The 24,538-nt window shown below is 42.1% G+C and overlaps 1 protein-coding gene across 1 annotated transcript in view; it reads right to left on the reverse strand.

Moving 5' to 3' along the window:
- atrn (attractin) overlaps positions 1-24,538 on the reverse strand; it is a 210,513-nt gene that overhangs the window by 80,304 nt on the left and 105,671 nt on the right. Inside the window, exons 16-24 of the mRNA XM_062981636.1 lie at positions 24,046-24,262; positions 22,277-22,462; positions 20,876-21,121; positions 19,532-19,669; positions 18,484-18,577; positions 15,484-15,536; positions 13,043-13,137; positions 11,955-12,033; positions 10,092-10,249 (exon numbers count right to left, since the gene is read on the reverse strand). Coding sequence (XP_062837706.1) covers positions 10,092-10,249; positions 11,955-12,033; positions 13,043-13,137; positions 15,484-15,536; positions 18,484-18,577; positions 19,532-19,669; positions 20,876-21,121; positions 22,277-22,462; positions 24,046-24,262 — 1,266 coding nt within the window. The remainder of the gene's footprint in view (positions 1-10,091; positions 10,250-11,954; positions 12,034-13,042; positions 13,138-15,483; positions 15,537-18,483; positions 18,578-19,531; positions 19,670-20,875; positions 21,122-22,276; positions 22,463-24,045; positions 24,263-24,538) is intronic.

Raw genomic sequence — 24,538 nt, forward strand, 5'->3', positions numbered from 1 at the left:
TATGTTCAAATATTTGGAAAGATGTCCCATTGAGGAAAAGAAAAGCTAGTTTTCCGCTGCACTGGAGACTAGGACACAGAACAATGGACACAGAACAATTGCAGAAAAGAAAATTCCACTTAAACATTAGGAAGAGCTTCCTGGCAGTAAGGGATATTCAGCAGTGGCATATGCTGCCTTGGAGTCCAGTGGAGTCTTCTTCTCTGGAGATTTTTAAGCAGGTGCTGGATGGCCATATTTCGAGAGGGCTCTGATTGCGTCTTCCTGCGTGGCAGAAGAGAGTCGGACTGAATGGTCCTTTGGGTCTCTTCCAACTTTGATTCCACATTCGTATATGGTTGAATTCAGCAATATAGGATCTGTGGCTACAGAGAATCGACTGTACTCTTTGGAGTGAGGTTAATGGGTGTGTTGTGAAGACCTCTCAGTCCATCTTCTAAAGCACGCATGGGAATTATGTAACTTCCAGATGTACTACAACTCCCAGCAGTCTATACCACTAGCCATGATGGCCGGAGCTGCTGAGAACTGCAGCTTAATAAGAGCGGAGTCCCAGTTGCAGAGAAAAGGTGGGATATAAATAAAGTTAACCTGTGCATCAGGAGGACAATGTGAACACTAACCCCCTTGCAAAGAAACATCTGAGGCTCAAAACATATTTCTCAAATGTTGGGAAACAGAAAAGGAAAACCTATGACTGATGGAAATCTTCCAAAAATGCAATTTCCAGAATATTCTACAAAACAGAATATTCTGGTCAGAAAAAGTAATACTTATGTGCATGAATATCCTTTTCTATACAGATAATGGTATTCCCTGTGCAGGAAAAGCTGTATTCTGTACAAATATAAAACATGCCTCCAACTACAGCATATGACAAGCAGGAATTTGCATTTCCTATGAGGAAATAATACTTATTGTGCTAAAATATTCTCTTTTTTTTTCACAGAACATGCAGTTTTCTATGCAGAACGTCCAGTTTTCTCCACAAAAATACCAAATTTTGCATAAAATTACTCCAAAAGTATGGATAGCTTTTGGAACTACGTAATTTTCAAATACTTTCTTGATGTAAGAAGAAAATTGCTGAAATTACTCATTGCTACCTTCAAGAAGGACATCAGTGAAGGATTAGATCTCTACGTCAAACGGGTTTAACATTTCGGAGAGGTAAATAGTGACATTCCAAGGTTGATGGCGAGAAGCAGTGGGACTCACCTTGTAATATGTACTTTGTAAAGCAGTTGAGAAACTACAAACACTACCATTTAATACCACACACTAGTAATGTCCTTTTAACACTGACAATAACTGAAACCCACCAGGGATGAGGCCTTTTCATTCCGTCAAGAGTCGACACTGCTTTCAAATCAGCTCTATTTGCAGTTGCCTGCTAGTGCCTTAAAACTGCAAACTCGCAAGGCAGTGCAGAGGGAGGGGAGAACACAACACACAATTTAACACTAGTATATAAAACCGAGGACAGATACAAAGCAGATTTGAAGTGTTCCCCATTAGTAGCTTGTCAGGCACAGCAATTCAGTTTGGGGTGTGCGAGATGAGCCAAGATGGAGAGGGGAGGAGGAAACAACTGTGAACTAAAAGCCATCTGTAAAATTCCACTACTGGTATTTACAACTGAACTATTTTCTGTGCTCAGTTCAGACAGAACTAAAACTGTTGAGCTTATCCCTTTAATAACCTCATCCTATCACCACTTTCATCATCATCCATGCTGACAATAAGGCTCTGAAGGAACCAAACATCACATATTTGACAATAATACTTTCTGGGAGATCAACATTTACGTCAGTTTGAGAACTGACAAGAGATGCATTTGTCTGTTCTGTTGCTCTAAAAGCTTATGCCATGCACTACATTCCAAAAAAAAGAAAGAAAGAAATGAAAAGCAAACCTGTAAATACGACACAACCAAGTATAAGATCGATTAAATTTCAAAATCGGACTTGAATTTAACAACAATAATTTGCAGAAGCGGCAGGCTGAAATCCATACAAGAGCTTACCTATCCTCCTGGAAGGAAGCCGACCAACTTCGGCAGACTTCATAACTTAGCTGTCACCAGCCAGAATTACTTTGAAACAAAACCAACCCAGTAATTTCAGTTTTAAAGAAATAATAATCCACATTTTTCCAACTGCGTGTTTCCAAAAGCTTTTTTAGAGAAATCGTTCAAATGAAGGAAAGCGGAAACACATTCTACATAAATATACTTTTGAATCCAACTGATGTGGTTTTGAAGAGAGGCGGAGCAACATTTTAAAAGGGTGGAGGAGAGGAGAACTCGGCACTGGCAAAAGCACAACTATCAGTCATACAAAAGAGCATTTATACAGTGGGAACTTTCTGAGGAGGCTATGAAAGAAAAGCAGGAGAGCCAGGAGAAGAAGGCGGAACTTGACTGGAGAACTGCAAGAGGAACAAGAATGAGTGCTTCATGTATTGTTATACACAAGTCCACCTTTCACAATGTATTAGAAGCTTAGATAAGGTCCAGAAGAAACAGCCAAGTTGAAGGCAGCCAAGTAATGTAAGGAAAATGCAGCAGCACATTTATGCTGCCCAGAACAATTATGAGTCTGAGGCTGAAATCAAAGAAAAGGAAGATAACTTGCAATCACTCCTTGCCGTTCTTTGAGGGGTATGTCTTACATGCCCTGCGGAAGGCCAACAAGTCCCACAAGGCACGAACTTCAGGTGGCAAGGTGTTCCACAGAGATGGCGCCACTACTGAAAAGGCTCTGCGTCTAGTTGCAGTTAGACGCAAGGTCTTAAAACTGGGGACTTCCAGCAGGTCTTGGTCCTCAGAACGGAGGGATCTCTGGGGTTTGTAGGGGGTGAGGCGGTCCCTCAGGTACATCGGCCCTGGACCATGTAAGGCCTTGAAGGTAAGCACCATCACTTTGAAAGTGATCCGGTGCTCAATTGGTAACCAGTGCAGCTGCCGTAAGATTGGTGTTATGTGGCATCTTATCGGGACTCCCGCAAGGAGCCGGGCAGCTGCATTTTGCACCAATTTGAGCTTCCGGATCACCGACACAGGAAGGCCAATGTAAAGGGCATTACAGTAATCCAGTCTCGAGATGACTGTAGCCTGGATCACTGTAGCCAGGTTCTCCCTAGATAGATAGGGGGCTAGCCGTCTAGCCTGCCGAAGATGAAAAAGGGCAGTTTTGGTAACGGCGGAGACCTGGGCTGCATCGTCAATGAAGGGTCCAAGAGGACTCCCAGACTCTTTACTAGTGAAGACGGGCGTAACACTTCGCCATCCAGGGTTGGCAACTGGATATCCCCACTGCCCGGTCAGCCCAGCCATAGGATCTCCGTCTTTGCTGGATTCACCCTCAACCTACTGGAACGCAACCATCCAATAATGGCCCCGAGGCACTGGTGAAAACTGTCGGGTACAGACTCCGGTTGGCCTTCCATCTTTAACACAAGCTGAGTGTCGTCAGCATATTGATAACACTCGAGCCCGAAATCTCGGACCAGCTGAGCAAGTGGTTGCATATAGATGTTAAACAACAGAGGGGAGAGAATGGCCCCCTGAGGAACCCCACAATGTAGAGGGGACCTCTCAGAGACCAGGCCCCCCCTCTCCACTCGCTGTCCACGGTTGTGAAGAAAGGAGGCCAGCCAATTTAAAGCTGTCCCCCTAACTCCAGCAACGGCAAGGCGGTGGGTCAGAAGATTGTGATCGACTGTGTCAAATGCTGCTGTGAGATCCAATAACACAAGCAACACCGACCCGCCCTGGTCAAGCTGGCATCGGAGATGATCTGTGATGGAAACCAATACAGTCTCTGTCCCATGCCCTGCACGGAAGCCAGACTGGAAAGGATCCAGTCCGGCTGTGTTGTCTAGGAACTGCTGCAGCTGCACCGCTACTGCCCTCTCAATCACCTTGCCCAGAAATGAAAGATTCGAAACTGGGCGGTAGCTGGAGGGAACCAAACAATCTAAATCTGGTTTTTTCAGCAGAGGAGAGACCACTGCCTCTTTTAATCCCTCTGGAAAGACTCCTTGCTCAAGGGAGCTGTTTATTATCTTCAGCAGCGGGTCACGTAATCCCTCCAAGCAGGATTTTACTAACCAAGAGGGACACGGGTCGAGGGAGCAAGTGGTCGGTCTAGCTGCAGCTATGAGCCTATCGAGGGCCTCTGCGTCCAGTGGGATGAACTGGTCGAGGGTGGGCCCAGCAAGTGGCCACGGAGTCTCAAGTTCTCTCATTGTATCAGTTGTGGCGAGGAGGTCCCGGCGTAGTAGTGAGATCTTTTCAGCAAAATAGCTTTGAAAAGCCTCGGCTGAAAGGGCCTGATCATCACTTTTTGGGTTGGTAGGAACCGTCGTTAGAGATCTAATTATTTTGAACAATTTTGCCGGGCGTGAGCTGGCGGACTCTATCAAAGAGGCATAGTATACTCTCTTTGCTTCGATGGTAGCATGCTCATAGGACTCCATAAATGCCCTGTAAGCTGATCTCGAAGCTCTGTCATGAAGTTCTCGCCACACGCCCTCTAGCCGTCTCTTTTCCCGCTTCATCGATCAAAGTTCCTCGGTGAACCAAGGAGACCGATTTCGGCGGGGTTGGAGAGGGCGTCTAGGGGCGATCTTGTCGAGTGCATTGGACAGACCGATGTTCCACATGTCCACCTGCACATCGATTGAGTCGCTGACCGGCTCCAGATCCTTCAGAGCATTCTGGAACCTACTAGGTTCCATAAGTCTTCTTGGGCGAGCCCAAATCGGCTCGGCGCCCTTGCCAGGTGGGTAGGCATGCTCCAGCCTGACTCTCAGGGCACAGTGATCCAACCATGGAACCTCTAAAATAGAGGCTTGGGTCACCTGAAGTCCTGCGCTGAAGATCAAGTCTAGCGTATGTCCTGCTTGATGCGTGGGCCCAGTACTGCAGAGCAAGAGTCCTAGTGTCTCCATGGTAGACACTAGGTCAATAGCCGCTGCTGAGCAAGGGTCCGTATCAGCGTGGACATTGAAGTCCCCCAGGATAAAACCATTGAGGAGAATGAGGCATCGGATGAGGCTCAAAGATGAAGCTTGCAATGTTTCACAAAGATAAAGGGCTGGAACCACAGGGTTAGAACCAAGCATGACTCTAAGCACAGCTACTGAAGAAAATACCATTCTGGTAGAGCCCAACAAACTAAATTTATAATAAGCAATGTTGTGAGTTGGAAAGTCAACTGAATAGTATCGCCAACCCATTTTGGAAAGCACTGAAGTGTCACTAGAAAACCTCAAGTTAACTCTTGAGAATTAATGCTGTATAGGCTTGCAGATTCACTCCATTCAACTTTTTACAACTTTTTAAATCTCATGTCCAGGTCTTGAAATAGGGAGTGTATCTAATGGTCCTGAGAAAAACAAAAGAAGTCATGTGCTCCTGCTCTGGAGGCCTCCATATAACAACAACAACAACAACAACAACAACAACAACAACAACAACTTTGTTCTTGTATCCACCATCTCCCCTTAAGGGACTCTGGGTGGCTTTCACATGGCACAACATGCCAAAAACAGAACATAGAATAAAACGCAATTTTAAAATACAGTTGAATAAAACATATAGACATATTTATCAACAACTTAAAACTCAATTAAAAAGTGCTCATCAACCAATGGTAGTAAGCTACTGTAAACATCGGCAGACTGTAAACGATCAAACTGGGAATGGGATAAGTGCAAAGCTGTTACCGTGGGACGAGGGCATGGGATGAACTGCAAGGTTGCATAACAATTTATTCATCACATTCAGTCTTCACAGAAAATTATGACAGGCTGAAAGAGGGACAGAGCATGGTGCCTGTGACCTTCTACTTGTGACCTCTATCCGGATTGGGGAGATGTGGATGATCTCAAAGGCAAGAGTCCTCCTGGCCTTACAGATAATAATCCTGGCAAAATGTGATGTAATGCAGCCAATGTTCATCCCTTTCCTCCCTTCTCTTACAGGTGTATCCTAACTCATATGAATTGGGAGAAATGGCAGAGTGTCCCAATGGTGATAGAGTCATAATCTCAGTCAAGGGATCTGATATGACAGAAGAAGCCAAGAGATTCTGGGACAACGAGATAGGACCCTCTACAGATTTCTCTTGGCTTCTGTCACTTGAATAAAGATCAGCTAGGAAATCAGACACTTTAAAAGCATGTTGAAACTTTTCTAAAACATTATTCGTGATGTCTTGATATGGAGAGGGATAGTGCTGGAGCTGGCAATGGCTTCTCAATGCCTTCTTAATTCCATAGTACGAATTATATCTTCCATCATAATTGTTTTAAAGGTCTGAGCAATAACAGAAACCTACTCTAGTTGATGATGTGGAGGTCTCTGGAGCTCTTCAGGTTCACAGAATGGAAGAAGAAGCCGTTATGACATGCCACAGAGGCCATTTCTTGGGTGTTTTTGAGGAAATTGATCTGAACCATTTCCAAATAGGGTCAGCATCCTGAAGAACTGTCATCTAAATGTAACCTTTTAAACAGGGGAAACATTTCTTCCTTGTCTGGCTGCTAAATGGCTAGTAAAAAGCAGAGATTTAAACTTCATCTCTCTCTCTCTCTCTCTCTCTCTCTCTCTCTCTCTCTCTCTCTCTCTCTCTCTCTCTCTCTGAGGCAGAGGAAATCTGTCGAAGAGCAAGAGCTCAGTGCTTCAAGCAATGCATTTGTGGAGCAGAGCTTTTATGGCCATATGTTATAAACAAAAATGAGGAAAAGAGAGAACCCTGAAGAACACTCAAAGCAATTTAAAAAAAAGAAAAGAAAAGAAAAGAAAAGAAAAGAAAAGAAAGAAAGTCAGAATTCTTGAAAAAGGAGAAACAGCTATTGAAAGAGATCACATTCCCCAAAGGTTGCTATGCAGTGGTCAAAGAGGCACTCAGGAAAGTCACGGCACTATATGTCCACCCACACACAAATCCACACATGATACAAAAAGATCATGGACAAACACGTTCATTTTGTAATTTACGAACAGGCATATGTAAATTATAATCTGGGTCGTTGATACATGAGAAAGGGATGCTTAAAGTTTAACTTCTTTCCTATTAATGATAAAGGGAAAATAGGAAGAAAAGATCAAAAATCAAAAACAAGCAACATCAGAAACCAGGGGAGAACGTTCCGACTCGAACTTTTCAATCCATTTGATTATGTCTACGTGGACTTGAATAAAGGAGTCACAACTGCCGTGAATGTTTGCAGTGTGTATTTTACATACACTAAAGCTTTAATCAACCTGCCACATACTGTGCATTTTAAATTTCCATGATGAACAGGCTCTCTTTTTATGTATTTTCCCCTTCTTCCTACCCTCTGATAGGAACATGTGCACCATTTGCCAACTGAAATAACAACACGCCATATGCATCTAATGAGGTGTACTTCTACAATATACTTTTTATTATTTGAAGTGCCACATCACTGTTGCTTTCTAAGCATATACCTGCAGTTGTCATTCGGCAAAAGAATTTCTTGATGCATAATTTGTGTGGCACATATTCCTGCCCTTTGTTAAACAGGAACTCCCAGTTCACCAAATGCTTTGCCTATGCAATTATGCAAACTAGCTCTCCCAAAATCTAACAGAAAGAGGACTGCCTGAGGAGGTGGGGAAAACTAAGTCTAGGTAAAGAGTTTCTTCAGTCCTTTGTTGTACCTCAGCGCTGGTTCACCTTGCTTTTAACACACAGTCCACCACAACAGGCTTGGTCAAAACAGTTTATTGATAAAAGATAGTAAAGTCTAAATAAAAAGCAGTAAAGAAAGCAATAATCCAATTGCAAAGGCAGTCAGTAGAAAGCAATAATCCAAATGCAAAGGCAGTCAATAGAAGGCAATAATCCAAATTCAAGGCAGTCTGTAGAATAAAGTTCAAAGTCTCCAATATAGCAAATCAATCCTGAAAACAAGGCAGCAGGAACTTCAAAACACAATCCAAAATACAAGATCCAGGCAGGAACAAAAGCAAGAATACTTTTCCATGAGCATGGACAAGACAGGAACTCTGCTTCCAAAACCAACGTTGCTTTGTCTGAAATCTTTCCCTGTTTCTCCCTTATTTAACCATGCTTACAAGCCAAAAAAGCATTCCTTTGTCCTTGGGTTCCCACATGCTTACCAGCTATCCTAAGAGAACATCTGGGATGATGAACTTTAACCTTAACCTTGTATCCCTATCTAAGGAAGACTCCTCTGACTCGCTGCCAGACACACCTGGGACCTGTTGATGTTCTGAATCCTGTGAAAGGTCACCCTTATCACTGGCTTCTGCTTCACTGCTAATCTGTTTATCACAAACTTCTGCTTCACTGCTAGTCTGCGGCCTCTCTAATAATTCAGAGCCTTCAACATTTCCCTCATCAACATTTCCATGGTCAGCCCGCATAAACCCAAATCCCCCTTCATCATCAGACTGAACCACAACACCCTTATTTGCTTTCCTACACAACTGATCTTTCTCCTAAGGCAATTATTTGACCACCATTCAATATCTGCCCAACCAAAAAAGAAGACATAATATTAGGACACCTCAGGTCATGCCATGCAACAAATTTATGGGTCTAAACTCTAAAGAGTGACCAGGCATTGAATCTAGGATCTAGAATCAAAATACATAAGCAGATGACGGATGACACCCAAGCATATGAGATGATTTAGGGGGTCTTAGAAGATCACAAGCAAAACACGACACAACAGTATGCTCAAATGGTCAAAAACCCAACACAATTCTAGGACGCATAGACGCAGGAGGAATATGACATCCAAAAGAGGCATTGTGTTTTCTGATATTTAAGTAGAGATCTACAGATAGGCTGCCACTACTGTGCTCATAATTAAGAGCAGCAATCTATAGTTCAACACAAAAGACCCAACTGAGGAAGGGAAAGGAGATGGAAGTGGGCAGTGGTAAACAAGGGAAGAGTCCTCAGGGATTAGTCACAGTAGGGGAGATGGTTTTACAAGATAGAAACATTCCACCACCATTACATAAATGACCACAAGCTTAACCAAAATGTGGTAGAAGTCCCATAGTCTCTTAAAACCTTTGGAGCTTACTTGGCCATGAGCTACAAATCACAGGAATGGGCAAACTTCGGCCCTCCAGGTGTTTTGGACTTCAACTCCCGAGGCTGTTAGGAATTGTGGGAGTTGAAGTCCACAGCACTTGGAGGGCCGAAGTTTTCCATGCCTGCTCTATCAGATGAACAAAGCGAACTAAAGCTGAGAAGTGTGAGAATTCCCAGTGAGAATTTGTTTCCTGCAAGTCTACAATGTATTTATTTATTATTTACTTATATTCAGCCTTTCTCCCAATAATAGGTATTCTCGGTAGTGATAATAAATATAAAACACTGGTAATTAATATAATATCAATAGAATCATAGAGTTGGAAGAGATCTCACAGGCCATCCAGTCCAACCCCCTGCAAAGAAGCAGGAAAACCACATTCAAAACACTGCCGACAGATGACCATCCAGTCTCTGCTTAAAAGCCTCCAAAGAAAGAGCCTCCACCACATTCCATACATACATACATACATACATTAAAACAATTAGATCATGTCATTAAAAAATAAACATTAAAATATAAAAGTGCATTAAAACTTCACATGCATCCCAAAATCCCAATCATACCATTCCCAGAAGCCCAGCCCTCCTGAGCCCATAAATATCTGATGGCAGAGGACTATTTTGATCTGCCTAAGAAAGGCAAGCAGAGATAGCCTCTCTAAGGAGAGTGTTCCAGAGTCGAGAAATAGCCACTGAAAAGGACCTTTCCTTTGTTCCCATAAAACATACCTGAGAGGATGGAAAGAGAAGTCCCCTTCCAGATTATCAATATGTACAACTTGGGAGTCTGTGGATATCTCCAATATCAGTTTATCCCCATCTCACCCATCCACCCTCCAGCAATGATAAACAAAAGATACACCATGGTTGTGGGTTGAACGTCCAGTAAGATGACCCAAAAGCTGTCGCCTTGGCTATCTCTATGCTCACATACATTCTATTTAGTCTCAGTCATCCTCTAGTGCATTAAGAGTCCCTTACCTGTATTTTTACTGGCCATGTAAAGTTGCTGACGTAGACAAAGAAAGTGATGTTGGGGTTGTTGCGGAAGTCAAATTTCTCATTGGAAAAGCTGTCCTTGTACTCCTTGATCTGGCTCTTTGAAACCACTGGGATCTCCTCCCCTGCCTGGGTGCCATCTGTGAATGTTTTAAAGGGGAGCAGATTAAGTTACCACTCAAGTTACCTCACGCGTGTGTGTACAAGGGGCCTGGGACCCGTCTCATCCTTTCAAACAAACCTGGTCTGGGTTATTGAAAAGACAAAACTGAGGGAGAGAAAACCATGTACGCCACTCAGTGCAACTTGGTGGAAAGCCAAGATATAAATGCAATAAAAATGAACCGTCTGTCTTTCGTGAAATCCTCAGTCATATTCCAAAGGGTACTCTTATTCCTTTAATTATACAGCAAGACCCGTTGATAATAAAATTAAATGGTGTCATTTAAACTAGGAGATGCTGAGTTTAGTTTCATGGCTGCTATCACTGAACATAGGCGATACCGTTGCATAAAAAGTTAATGTTGCAGCAGCCAACACATGCGTTCATGATGTGGAAGCTAGATCAATGTTTTCTTTTTCAGATCCTCTTTGTACCATCATATTTAAATTGTGTTTCAATATATACTTTTATACAGCACAGAAAACTACTGAATTGCTAAGCCACCTTTGTTCCAGGTGTAGGAAGAGGAACTGAAACTGGCTGCCTTTCATCTTCAACACTCCACTTGTCATTAGACAGTCAGAGAAAATGGGAGATTAAAGAAATACGTGTACTACTGATTTGGAATCATGAGCTACTACTTTCATGGTTCAGAATCCTATGCAAAAGAATAAATGGGTGAACTTTTAGTATTAGAAATAGCAGACACTCCGTAGGTAGCCTGGAAGTTGCTTTGATTCAATGCAAAACTTTAAGGAAAGACCCCTGGGGCAAATAGCAGGCTTAGATCCTTCAAAGAACATTGAATCTATCTACATGAACTAGAATAAAAGCATTGCTTTCTCAGCCCAGCACAGCTTTTAAATTTGCAATGTGATGAAGTGGGAGAGGCTGCCTTTCTGATAGGAGCCTCCTCCAGGCATTCACTGAACTGCCTCGCGGCCACTGAAGTACTGCAATTAATGTCATGACTATAGAAGAAAGTAAGTTTAAGCATAAAGCTAGGACACTGAGGGAATCAAAGTCTAGGTGGCAAGACATGGGAAAACAAATAAAATAAGAGGGAGGAGAAATCTGAAGGAGGAGCAGATGAAAGAATGAGCCAAGGAGGAACAAGTCTGGAGTCTAGGAGGAAAAATATATTTTGAGATCTGAGAGTATAAGGTCAGGGAAAGAAGTCAATGTGAGGCTTCAAGGAGGATTACTGCCTGCTGACGTGGTAAACTGGCCAAATATTGCAGCTTTCTAGTAAACTAAAACCATCACTATTTCTTAAGGTAAAGGTAAAGGTTTCCCCTGACATTACGTCTAGTCGTGTCCAACTCTAGGGTTGGTGCTCATCTCCATTTCTAAACCAAAGAGCCGGCGTTGTCCATAGACACCTCCAAGGTCATGTGACCAGCATGACTGCATGGAACACCGTTACCTTCCCACCAGAGCAGTACCTATTGATCTACTCACATTTGTAAGTTTTTGAACTGCTAGGTTGGCAGAAGCTGCAGTTAAGAGCAGGAGCTCACCCCGCCCCCCAGATTTAAACCACTGACTTTTCGGTCAGCAAGTTCAGCAGCTCACCGGTAGGCTGTTAGAAATTGTGGGAGTTGAAGTCCAAAACACCTGGAGGGTCAAAATTTGCCCATGCCTATATACACCATGCTTGGGATAGAGAAGACAGTTCTCACCTGCAAAACTCGTTGACCAAGTGATGTTGAGGTTGAAGTTTTTAGAAGCATTGATAAACATGTCCAGGTCTCTGTTTTGCTAATTCCAGGAGACAAAAGGGGAAAAAACATGGATTAATAGCTTAAAGATAGAGCTGCAACCATTAAAACCAGATTGGTATTGTTTGAAACCAAGACCAACAGCATGCTAAAATCTGCACAATCCTCTCTCACATTTTAGGCTTAGTTTGGAAGTTGAAATTAAGTTTGTGCAATTAGTTGTGGGATCTAGCATATCCACACTGCCATCAGGCTCATGGACTTCACCTACTAATCATGGGAGGAAAATAAAGTCTCATTTATCCAACATAAAGGAGCTGGCAAAACGTTGGATAAGCGAAAATGTTGGATAATGAAGGATTAAGGAAAAGCCTATTAAAAATCAAATTACGTTATGATTTTACATATTAAGCACCAAAACATCATGTTTTACAACAAATAAAAAAGCAATTCAATACACAGTAACGTTATGTAATAATTACTGTATTTACGGACTTAGCACCAAAACATTGCAATGTATTGAAAACATTGACCACAAAAACACTGACCACTAAAGGCAGACTGCATTGGATAATACAGGATGTTGGATAAGCGAAGGTTGGATAAGCGAGACTCTACTGTATAGTGAAGATGCTTACACAAGTGCCTTATTTCCCTTTACAGAAGTCTGGCTGATATGTATGTACAAATTGTTGTCATTTTTGGAAATTCACAGTAAAAAGTTTTGGATTTGTTTTTTAATGCGTAAGCCATAGCTTTCACAAAAAGAACGGACTCCTCAAGTGGATTACAAATCATGTGACGCCACTTCAGAGTCATTCCACTCCTTTCTAGATGCCTTGGGAACATGTTTGAGTTTCCCATCTGGAAAAGCAGGAAAGCTGCACCTTACCTCACAGGGTAAAGGGAGCGCAAGCTAGTGGGAGAAGGCGTATGCACGCAGCTCACTGGGGGAAGGAAATTCATCATGACACATAATATACAAACTGCACCAGGCACCAAGGCATTTTAATAAATAACTTGAAGTGCAGTAGAGAGAATTTACTAACCTCTTCAGGCGTTGCTACAAAATTGATTGCTGTATAATAGCGATCATCTTCTTGCGAAAGACTGAAGGTGAATTGATAGTCAATAAGAAGAGTGTCTGTATGGGAGTATACAAAAGAGAGTGAGAAAGTGCCTTGGTCCAAAGCCAGAATTGTTGGGAGGCTGGCGGCGTGCGCAAAAGAAAATATGAGGGTGCCGCATCATTGTTCTCTACGTGAATTGTGGAAAGATGAAGAAACACAAACAGGTACAGGAGATCAGCTAAGCATATCAGGCGGAAATACCACCACTGGTTTATCATCTGATGTCTTCATGTTGTCAGAAGGAATGGGAGAGAGAGTTTCTACCTGGAGGGTTTGCTCTCTGTGACTTTTAGAAGTGAGTCAGAGCTCCAGTCTCTAAGTCACCCTCAAACACGTCCAGTATGGAATCAAAACAAGCCACAACTTTTGTGGTTTATAACTGAGAAGCCTGGCTTTGGCATTGGCCACCGAACCATTAGTAGGGTGACCTATATTTTGGCCAAGAAGCCACTTCCCACCAGCTCAAGCTCTGGAGGAAACCTCTGCTGACAGAACCAGGATTCAATTATATGGTTCAAATGCCTTCTGGGAACGAAGCCAGACACACTCCCAAGCTGTGCCATTCAGGGCCTTGACTCAGGGCCTCTTTCGGGGACCTTCTAGCACCATGGATGATGTTGCCCAACTGACCAAAAGTTCTGACAGACCAAATGTAAGTGAAGGCATTATCTACAGTTAGGTTATGGATAAAAAGTGTGTGAAAGCCATCACTGGATGGAACTGGGGAGCTCTTCTGGGCAGACAAATTGGGTGTCCCTTCTGCAGACATGACTAAATCCTTCAACAGTCAGGTCGGTCTGGAAAAACTTCCAGTTCACATTTCAGGAAAAAAGATTTCACCTAAACAGTAGAAACAACTACTCTGAACAAACCTCTGAGGATGCCTACCATAGACATAGGTGAAAGGTCAGGAGAGAATGCTGCTGGAACATGGCCATACAACCTGAAAAACTCACAGTAACCCAGTAGGAACAACTTTCTGAGCTCTCCACCAGTGGCATATGCTGCCTCAGAAACCGGTGGAGTCACCTTCTCTGGAGGTTTTAAGCAGAGGCTGGATGGCCATCTGTTGGGGAAGCTTTTATTGTGCTTTTCCTGCATAGTAGGGGGTTGGATTGAGTGGCTCTGTGGAACCAACTCTATGGTTCTATGCTTCTTCCTACCCTTCCCTGGAGCCCACAAAACCACAGGGGCTCCTGGGAAGAAACAACATTAGCACATAGTGTAGTTTTCTACTTCATCTGCTTTCATTATCCCTTTGCTCAGATGCAAAAGGTAAGTCTAGCTCCTTTGCTTTCTCTCTCAAGTATGATTTAAAGCATCTAACGCACCTAAGACAGAATTTTCACTAAGAGAAATTGCCTGCCTTGCAGAGATTCATGCAGGGCCGTGACTTGGTTTTCCCTCCCACTCTAAGCCTCAAAGCCTTGGTGCTTCCTTGCCGGCCTTCATCCAAATAGTCTTCAATTTAAGAAAAGATCCTGCTTCTTGCGGAGAGTGCCCCACCAAAGTGGATCAAAGTAATAACTGTAAAACTGTGTATGAAAACAAAAAGCAGCTGCACTAATGTATTTCCTCTAAATATTTTCACTCTCTTCTTTATTACCAATTTATTTCAAGAGGGGTTTTTTTTTCTAAAAAGATCTCTTTTCAAGGGAACACTTTAAGAACAATACCAAGCATCCTAATGCTTTCAAAAGGCTCCTGAAGTCTACTTGCTTCTCGCTCAGCAAGCAACCTCCGGTATTGTTTTTTCAGGTGTTCTCTTAAGAGCTTTCCAGCTCAAAATCCACTGCGAATAAAAAAGGAAATATTTGGGAATACACTGGTGGAGCAAAGAAAATCTCATTTCCTAGACCACTGGACAGCATGAAGGAAGAGAGAACAAACAATCAGTCATCATCTACAAGACGGAAATATAGTTCACCTATGAACCCTTGCTTTGAAAGTATCTACTTGGCTATAGCGACAAAGGATTAGATCGCTACTCCATAACAGTCCAGGTAAAGGATTAAAAAAGCAATAATAAACGCTGTTTATGTACAAGATATTTCACATTGTGATCTGAGCATAAGAAAACCGAGACCCAGGAACAGTGCAATAGAAACCGAGTTCAAGGAAAGGGAATGGAAGAGAATGGAATGGAAAGGGGGTCCAAATAAATAACTTTAAGGGTGACAATGAAGTCGTTAAAAATGTAGCTAGACCACTACCACATTTCTCCAGAAGTGGTAGCTGGAAAGGAGAAATGACTGATTCTCCTGGAAGTTATTTATTTGAAGGTCCATCTATAAATGTATTTCATGCACTAGAACTGATTTTACATACAACCAAAAAAATAACCCATAGTTTGTACTCACAGTAGCATGTCCCTTTGAGTGGATTGCCTTGGTACCGATTTTCGACCTCACACCTACAAGAAAGAACCCATAAGAATGTTTTGTCTGATCTGTTGATCGTAGTAAATTATTCACATAAGAATGTTGACCTTCAGGTTTAATTTTTTCCTGAACCCAACATTGTAAAAGGTTTGTTTTCTATTAAGTCACACCCATTATTAACTTTAAAAGCGGTTTCTCATTTTTAAAAATAGAACAAGAATAAATATTTAAGGCTCAGCTTTAAAAAATATCAAGACATAAGACCAGACCACAGAAAGGCAACAATAAATGAGAAACCTGGAGAACACGACAAGAACCTTGGCACTACTTGAAACAAATGCCTAAAATGGTAAACAGTTATCCAAGAATAAGCTACAACTACAGACAAACCCCTAGTTAGATTCTGCACTTTTGTTCTTCAGTAGAATTTGTATGTGAGTCAGGACAGGTATATATGTTAAGTGTAACTCCATTCATATCTATCTATCTAAGCTTTGGATAGCATAGGAAGGGCTTAACACCCCTGTGGGGTTGTTTTGCTATCTGTGTCCATGTTCAGAAGATTTCACCTCCCTTTTTCTCTCTCTCTCTGTATTCACTGGATTTTGAACAATATTGGCTTGATGTGGAAGCGAGGATTGGGGACAAAGCTTCAGTGGAGACACCTTTTCCCCAGGATAATAACTTTTTCAGAAGTGAATTTCCCTTCCAAGGGATAGATTTATCTCACTTCTTGTTGTCTCAACCTCTTCTTCACTAGGAGTTGTTTGTAAGTCAGACATTTGTAACTCAGACTGCCTGTGTTTTGTAACTTATGGAAAAAACTTGTATGTGCTGATCCAAATTTTCTCAAGGTATTGCACAGGGCTAATATACAGGGTAACATACTATGTACACACTTGCAAATGTAAGCATTCAGTACCCCTTTTGCAAGCGATTTCTTCATTCATTCATAGTGTAATGACACATAATCACAGCTTTGTCCCTCCACATATATGTCACTGAAATGATTTCAGGAATGACTGGGAAGTTACCAGCCACGGCACCCTGCCCCTTGCCTTTTCCATCTGCACTCGTGTGCATAGGCTGGAAGGACTTTACACACTAGAAATTATTGAACAGGATCTTGGCCATTCTTCTTAGACCTTCCTAGCCAGCAACCCCTTTCCACAACAGTAGGACCAGCTCCTGAGAGACTCAGCCATTGTCTAAACTGGGTGAGAACTTCTCAGGTGGATGTATCAATCCTCTCCATTCTGATAATGTAAAAGTGATACCTGCAGTAAAAGAATTGGACACTGTGTAGTCGAAGGCTTTCATGGCCAGAATCACTGGGTTAATAATAATAATAATAAAACTTTATTTATATCCCGCCACCATCTCCCCAACGGGGACTCGGGGCGGCTTACATGGGGCCATGCCCAGAACAGTACAATATAGCAAAATATAAAACAACATATCACAATACAATTAAACAATACAATAAATGATCATATACACTGCAACACAATATATATATATATATAAAAAAAAAAACAGGGCGGGCCGCATGAGACACTTAATTAAAACTTGGGGTGAGAAAAGGATAAGAATACAATCACGGAGTTTTCATATTCCAGAAGAATTCTCTCCTGGAGTTTCATCCACATCTATGGCAGCCATCCTCAGAGGTTGTGAAGATGCCTGCCATGGATGTGGGTGAAACGTCAGGGGAGAGTGCTTCTGGAACATGGCCATACAGCCCGGAAAACTCACAGCAACCCAGATTGGACACTGTTTTTAAAGGTGCAAATAACCTGGAAAATCCTCAAATACATATGGCAATATTTGTTCATATGTTTTCTTATACTATTGAGGTATTGTTTCTCAAGGGTGTAAATACCAGATATTGCCTGACATTGGAAACAAAGCAGGGTCAGTCCTGGTTAGTTCTTGGATGCTACAGGCTCTATTTCAGAAGAATTGGCATAACCACCTCTGAGGATTTCTTGCCATAAGAAATCCCTATAAAATTCATGGGATTGGTGTAAGTCAACAGGAGATTGAAGGCACATACATATCTTGGAAGCTAATGAGAGTCAGTTCTAGGTAGCATTTGGGTGGGAGGCTACCAATGAATCCAAGTTACTATAGGTATCATTTCAAAGCAAGGAACTGGCAAAATCACCTTTGAGTATTCCTTGCCTAAGAAAGCCCTATGAAATTCAATGGATTGTCATAAATTGACAGGTTACATGAGAGTGTGCATGTGAGTTGAAAGACATGCATAGAAATGCCTCTCAACTCAACTGCCAAGGTGCTGTACAATGAATCAGGTTATGCACAATGGATGAAAACATTCTAAACCTCAATTACATCAATAAAAGCCTTCAAAACAGATTAAAACCACTCTCAAACCACAGGTTAATAAAACAGCGAGATCAGTTCCAATCACTTTGCTAAGTTTTCAGCACTTTCAGATTCTATAGTCGAAATGTTAACATTTGAAGCAACCTAAAGACTTCTGCCATCTTTCCCATATACTTTCTGTTTTTAACAAAGAATTTCAGCACACACACTTCAAATGTGGAAGCTGAACATTATGGAAGAACTGTATCTTGCCATTGTTTCCCACCTGGATACCTGACATAACAGCACACTTTGGATAGTGGGTGTTTAAATGTATATTTCATTTAAATGTATAACGAAATAAGAATGGTATTGAGATGGGATGCATTCTCTCCCATCCAAAAACATTTGAATGGTTTGGAAGAAGCCAGCCTTCCATTGTGTGATGAGTCAAAGCTACGTTATTTCCAACTGTAAGAATGAGGTGGGATGGGGAGAGCATGCAATTCCATCTCAATACAGTACGTATCCTGTCCTAAAAAAATAGGGGATTATATCCCAATGTGATAAGGTCCACAGACACACACTGAAGCAGTATTTCATCTTCCATTTAAACCATGGTTCCCCAAGGCATCCCAAACTGCTACTCACAGCTGACACTCCTCTCCTTTGATTCCTTTTGTGGTGCAAAAACACTTCCCTGAGTTGGTATTGCAGACAGAAGCATGGCCGTTACACTTGCAAGCTGGAAGAAAGAGGCCGGTTTCAGTAAAACAGACACCGAGGCCACATTAATGAGCATTAAACAATTTGATCTGTAATGCATGGAGCTTCTTCATTCAACATCATTTACGACTTTACTCAACATGCGGCTTTTTACTTGCCTTTATAATACTTAAGAAGTATTTTCAGAACTTTACAGATGGGCTAATGTCTGATGAGCAGAAGCTAAATCAAGAATAGTTTGGCACCCTGCATCATCCTACTAAACAAAATACAGGATTCTACCATTCATTTTAGGTAAATACCTAAGATAAAATGCCACAGGCTGTGTAAAAGTCAATGGCTGGGAAATTGAATACTTAAGTCTTTAATACTTGAATTCCAGATGACCACAGATAAACATCTATTTTAATTAATCGTGTGATCTACTTTTGGATGATATTTTTGGACAGTTGCTCAATGGTCCCTGAACAACTCCAAACATCTGAAATTAAAAGAGAGCTGATGCTACAGTTATGTCCTTTATGACTGGTCCTTTATCGCTGCTATACGTCTTTAGGAGCACAGAAAACACAGACAAGTTCCCTAACCATCCTAACTCTCACTTTTGTAACCTTTCTAGGCCTTAATGTGGTAGAGAAATGTTTAAAAGCGGGTAAAAAATGCTTACTGAAATTCGGAAGTAGGGAGGTTATGGCACTTTCTATGTGACTCTCCCAAATGGTAAAAATCAGAAGAAATTATACAAAACAGCATAAATAAAGGCAAGAAACCACACAAGGTTGCCCAAGTGAAATGACCTATACAAGTGGCACAAATCAGCTTACATTGGCTTAGAATTTGAAAGACGTTTAGCACGGAACAAACAGTTCCTTTGATTATTATTGCTCTCTGCCTTTCAACCGTAAGACTGGATAGGCAACAGAATACAAATCATGCTGGTCAGGAGACAGGAGCGGATGAGGACAGGACTTACGTTGACAGGTCCCTCCGTTAGTGGGATCTCCATGGTAACCAGAGATACAGGTCTCGCAGTTCTTGCCGGTCGTCAGGTTCTCGCACCTCTCACAGATGCTCTGGTTCACACATTTACTGTGCCCGTTGCACTGGCAAGCTGGGGACAAAAGGCAGCCTCAGCACAGACCTCGCTTTACCACCCAATTCATTATTGATCAGCACTGCATTTTCTGGGGATCCCTCTGAGCTTCATTTTCCAAGCCCCTACAAGACTGACTGGCAGCTGGATACAGGCTGAATTAGCAATCAGAGATTAGGTCTCCAAAATTAAGCAAATAGGAACGTGCAAAAGGAGGTTTTTGTGTTAAAGGCCCCACACTAGGAATAGGCAAACACTGGCCCTCCAGATGTTTTGGACTTCAACTCCCACATTTCCTAACAGCCAGTAGTGATTTGCAACCTCTGGTTCTGCCAGTGTTTGGGACTTCAATTCACAGAATTCAATTCAGCTTGGTCAACACAATCAATCAATCAATCAACTTTATTTGTATCCCGTCCCATCTCCTGATGAGGACTCGGGGCGGCTCACAACATGGACGGCAACCATTCCATGTCACACAAATACATAATAAATTAAAAATGCAAATAATAATATAAACAATCATAACTAAACATAAAAAAATCAATAAAACACAATTCACAGCCACAGTAAAAAAGCAAAGTTAAACTGTCAGGGATTCTGGGAGCTGAAGTCCAAAACACCTGGAAAGCCAAAGTTTGGGATCGCTGATGCATTGGATCTAAGGTGATGAGAGGGAAAGGATGAGCAGCTCTTGATACCAACTCAATTTCTCAATGTCAATCCCCACCCACCGCCACACACTTCTGATACTCGTGGCTACCTGATCTATGAAGCCCTGTAAGGTTTGGGTTCAGAGTACCTGGATGATCCTACCCCCTCTCTCTGTATCAGTGCTTCTCAACCTGTGGGTCCCCAGGTGTTTTGGCCTACAACTCCCAGAAATCCTAGCCAGTTTACCAGCTGTTAGGATTTCTGGGAGCTGAAGTCCAAAACACCTGGAGGCCAACTGCTCTATATGAACCTGCCTTAGTTTTGCAGTCTTTCTCTCCATTCCACCCCTCTTCCATTGTCCTACTCCATCGCTAACTGTTCCACAAAAATTCAAACGAAATAGGCACTATCAGGTGAGTCCTTTTCAAACAAAATTTAAACAATACATGAAATAATTCCAGCTATTGCCCTGCTTCCTCCAACTCCTCCATTTACTGGGTAATACTAAAAACATCAGTTTTCACACGAAACTGATGGAAGGTACATGGACTCAGATGTGCACTCCATTACCTGGGCACTGAATATAGGACCAGTTGTATTTGTTCTCCGCCTGGCACAGGCTGACATCCAGGACAGGTTCTTGGTAAGCCTTCACAGTTGGCAGAGCGGGTGGTGTTGGCTTTGGCATCTTGACTGGACCTCTGGATGAGCCTTCAATGCACTTCCCTTTGCCGGTGTTGCTGGGATCCGTGCACCAGCCACAGCCAGGTTGATCCAGGCAGTGAGCGCAAGTGAGGTAGCCAGAGCAATTTTCAGCTGTGGGGAAAACACACAAAAGTAGTGCCATAAATTAGAGGACAAAGCACTAGGGGTTTTAAAACATCCCACTCTGGGCCCGGTTGCATGCAGTAAACAAACCATAGACTGGCTGTTCTGCAGCTGAGGCACTTTCCCTTCATCGCCTCATTCAAACTGCTTTGTTCAGAAGTACAATCACTTTCCAACTACCATTGAAAGATGCCTCCAAAGTGGAAGCTGTAATGTGAAGTTGGGTTCTACTTCTTTACTTTGGGGGTGAAACCTTCTCAAACATTGTCATAAAGCAATCTGACAAATAATGAAACGCAGCCTTTATCAATATGGCCAATACTACAGAAGTCCATCTCTGGATAATGTCATAAGTCCTGATGGGACTAACAGGCATCTCCAGAAAGAAAATATGAGCATTTACTCCACAGTGGAATTTCAGAAGGAGATATGTAAAAATGTATTTATTTCATCCCTGATGAGAAAGAGTTTCTTAACACATCAAGGCGCCCTGTCAAAAAGATAGTCAATGGATATGATTTTCCTCCCACCAAAACACATGAGTTTTCTGCACAAAAACAAATTTTGTCATAAAATAGATTCCTTTGAACAAAAGTATTTTTGGCAAGCAAGAAATAATAATAATAATAATAATAATAATAAGAAGAAGAAGAAGAAGAAGAAGAAGAAGAAGAAGAAGTGAAAAAAGCAAAAAAATAAATTCATACACAATAACTAAATAACTGAAGATTTACATCACAAAAAATGAGAAACCAGATAGAAAGTAAGTTTTACTCAAACTTTCTGAACCAGACTACCAGAGATTTTTCACTGTTACTCTGTTTTTTTGACGGTAAGCTTGGGATAAAAAGAGAAAACCTCAGAAGTCACTGGGGATCTCAATGAGACTCTTGGACTCCAGCCCACAGAGTTTTCTACCATTACCCTTTTATTTGGGGGTCCATCCTATGAACTGGCCCAAATCCAATCCAGTTGGGATGTTCTGTCCAACAATAAGCCAATCAACACAAGTGGATTTCCTTGCCCGTGTCAAGAGAAGAGCATGCAAAGTGCTGGGGCCAGAGGACAATGTGGCTGAGGCCATAGTCACCAAATGCCCCATGACTGTTGTGTTTGCACCCTTTCCATCAAGGGATCACTTACGTGGACAGTTGCTGACAGTGTGCCATTCCATACATTGTCCATAAGGGAAGGAGGCCACGTAGGCGTTTGAGTCGACACATTGCTTCTTGTTGCTGCACCACATGCACTCCGAGTTGCTGCTGGTGCATTCGCTGCAGGCCATCCTCAAACCACAGGGAGTGCGGCACTGCTTCGCGCTGTGATTGGCTGTGAAGTGACAAACACAGAATTAGCACAAGGAGCTCCTACAGCCTTTACGGGTCTTCTTTTCCTCCACTGCACTTGAAACACAGTCCAATGAGAATCAAGACATTAACTTCCTCCTACCACATCCAAAGGACTACACATTCCTGACACTGCTCCCTTCTCTTGTTTCTGTATGGTTCTTCCTTTCCTTTGTGATCAAAAATCCTTCACCATCTAAGTCTATTGCTTAATGTCAATACCTTTGTCCTTTCCTCTAATGGGCTGATAATCTATTTCCCACAACCTTACAGGCACCTACACTCTCCCCTCAAGACTCTATGTTGATTGTCTTGATACCAAGCTTCCCTGTTCTTCCTCCGTTGTAAATTATTGTCAAGGGCAGCACTTCATATCGTGAACTTCAGGGAGATAGTGTCAAGGTAACATATCCCTGTCAATAATGGGGTGCAAGCACCAACTAAATGGATGTAGGGCCACTCACCCCGCTCCATCATCCATGTGGCTGGAAGGATGTATACAGACTGGCTACACTGTAGAGCTAACCTGGATACTGATTATTGTGAGTTGTAAGTCATTTACTACTGACAGGGCATCATTCTCAATAATACAGCTATAGCATATCTCCCAGTACAACCTACTGGGTATGCCACCTTCCCCAAATGTACAAGGGTGATTTATTGATATTTGGGAAGAGTTTATAGCTTAATGTCAAGCAGAGGTTTTGCATGACTAATCCCCAATATTAAAATGGAGGAAATGTCATACGAAATCCTGGAGAACCATTGATAATCAGTGTAAACAGGATTCATACTGGTGAATCAAAGTGTCTGGCTTGATATAAGGAATTTCTATAGTCAAAGGTCTTCATATGACTGGGAACCCTGAATTCCTTCACTCATTCTCACTCTGATATTTTGTAGTTACACAAATCAATTCCTTCATCAACATCGGGAATAACACTAGCCCTCTCCTTTGGAACACTATCCTATACCAAAACCACACTGCTGCCCAAAACCCTCCTTCTTCATTCCATACTTTCTAATGCGAGGTTGGACAAAATGTAAGCAATATGAAGCTCCTGAACCCCACTTTTCTGGCCTCTGAAACCTCCTTGATGACCCCTCAATTTTTTTCAATTCCTAAAAATAATCCTGTTGATTTTCAGATGTTTTTATTTTGTTCCAAACCTGCCAAATCAACAAAAAGCAACACACAAGCGTAGCAGTTTTCTCCTACCACAAGAGCACCCCACGCCCCCTCAAAACACTAAAATTTTACCAAAATATCAGCTGAAACAGAAGCAAGAAGTAATGCAAAGTAACTTGTGGTGTGCTCAAACTAGATTATTTGGGTTTCTGAGACCAAAATTGGCCCCCATCTCCTCTGCAGTTGCTCTTACGTACCCTATGTAAGACAGCAACAGCTCAGCAAAACAACTTCAGCATTAATGTAGAAAGTCTGGGATCTGTTAAGAGCTCAGTTCTAGAGCTCTTGGGAAGGCTTTCCAGATACATCCCTATATTACCTATTCTCAAAAAAAAGAAATATCCCTTACAGAACACAAGCAATGAGATATATTTTACCAGGCCTTTCGCAGACGCTGCCATTGACTAAGTTGATGCACGTTGCTGCCTTCAGCCCTCCTTTGCTGGGGTCTGCCAAATAACTGCAGAACCCAATGTCACTCGGCTCCTCCGGCATCCACTTCAGCAAGGTGTTTGTAAAGGGAGACATGTCCTCCCAGCACCAGTATGAGATGTTGATCTTCCGTAGTCCAACCCATGGCGTCAGTGTTTTGGCCTAAAGGTGGAGAAAACCAACGTTGAACTGAAGCCACAAATCCATCATTTCAGAAGAGACATTGAGTTATGGTGCAACCAGAGGCATACCAGTAAGTAAAAATATCTCTAGTTATTGAACACATCTAATGTCACATAATGAGATGCTAGATTTAACTATAGTGACACATGCTTTAGTTACATCAAAGCTGGGTTACTGTAACATGCTCTACATGTGGACGCCTTTGAAGGGTGTTTGGAAATTTCCACTGGTCCAAAAGAGCTGCAGCCAGATTAC

Source organism: Anolis carolinensis, chromosome 5 (genome assembly GCF_035594765.1).
Source record: "Anolis carolinensis isolate JA03-04 chromosome 5, rAnoCar3.1.pri, whole genome shotgun sequence".
In the NCBI taxonomy this organism is placed as follows: Eukaryota; Metazoa; Chordata; class Lepidosauria; order Squamata; family Dactyloidae; genus Anolis; species Anolis carolinensis.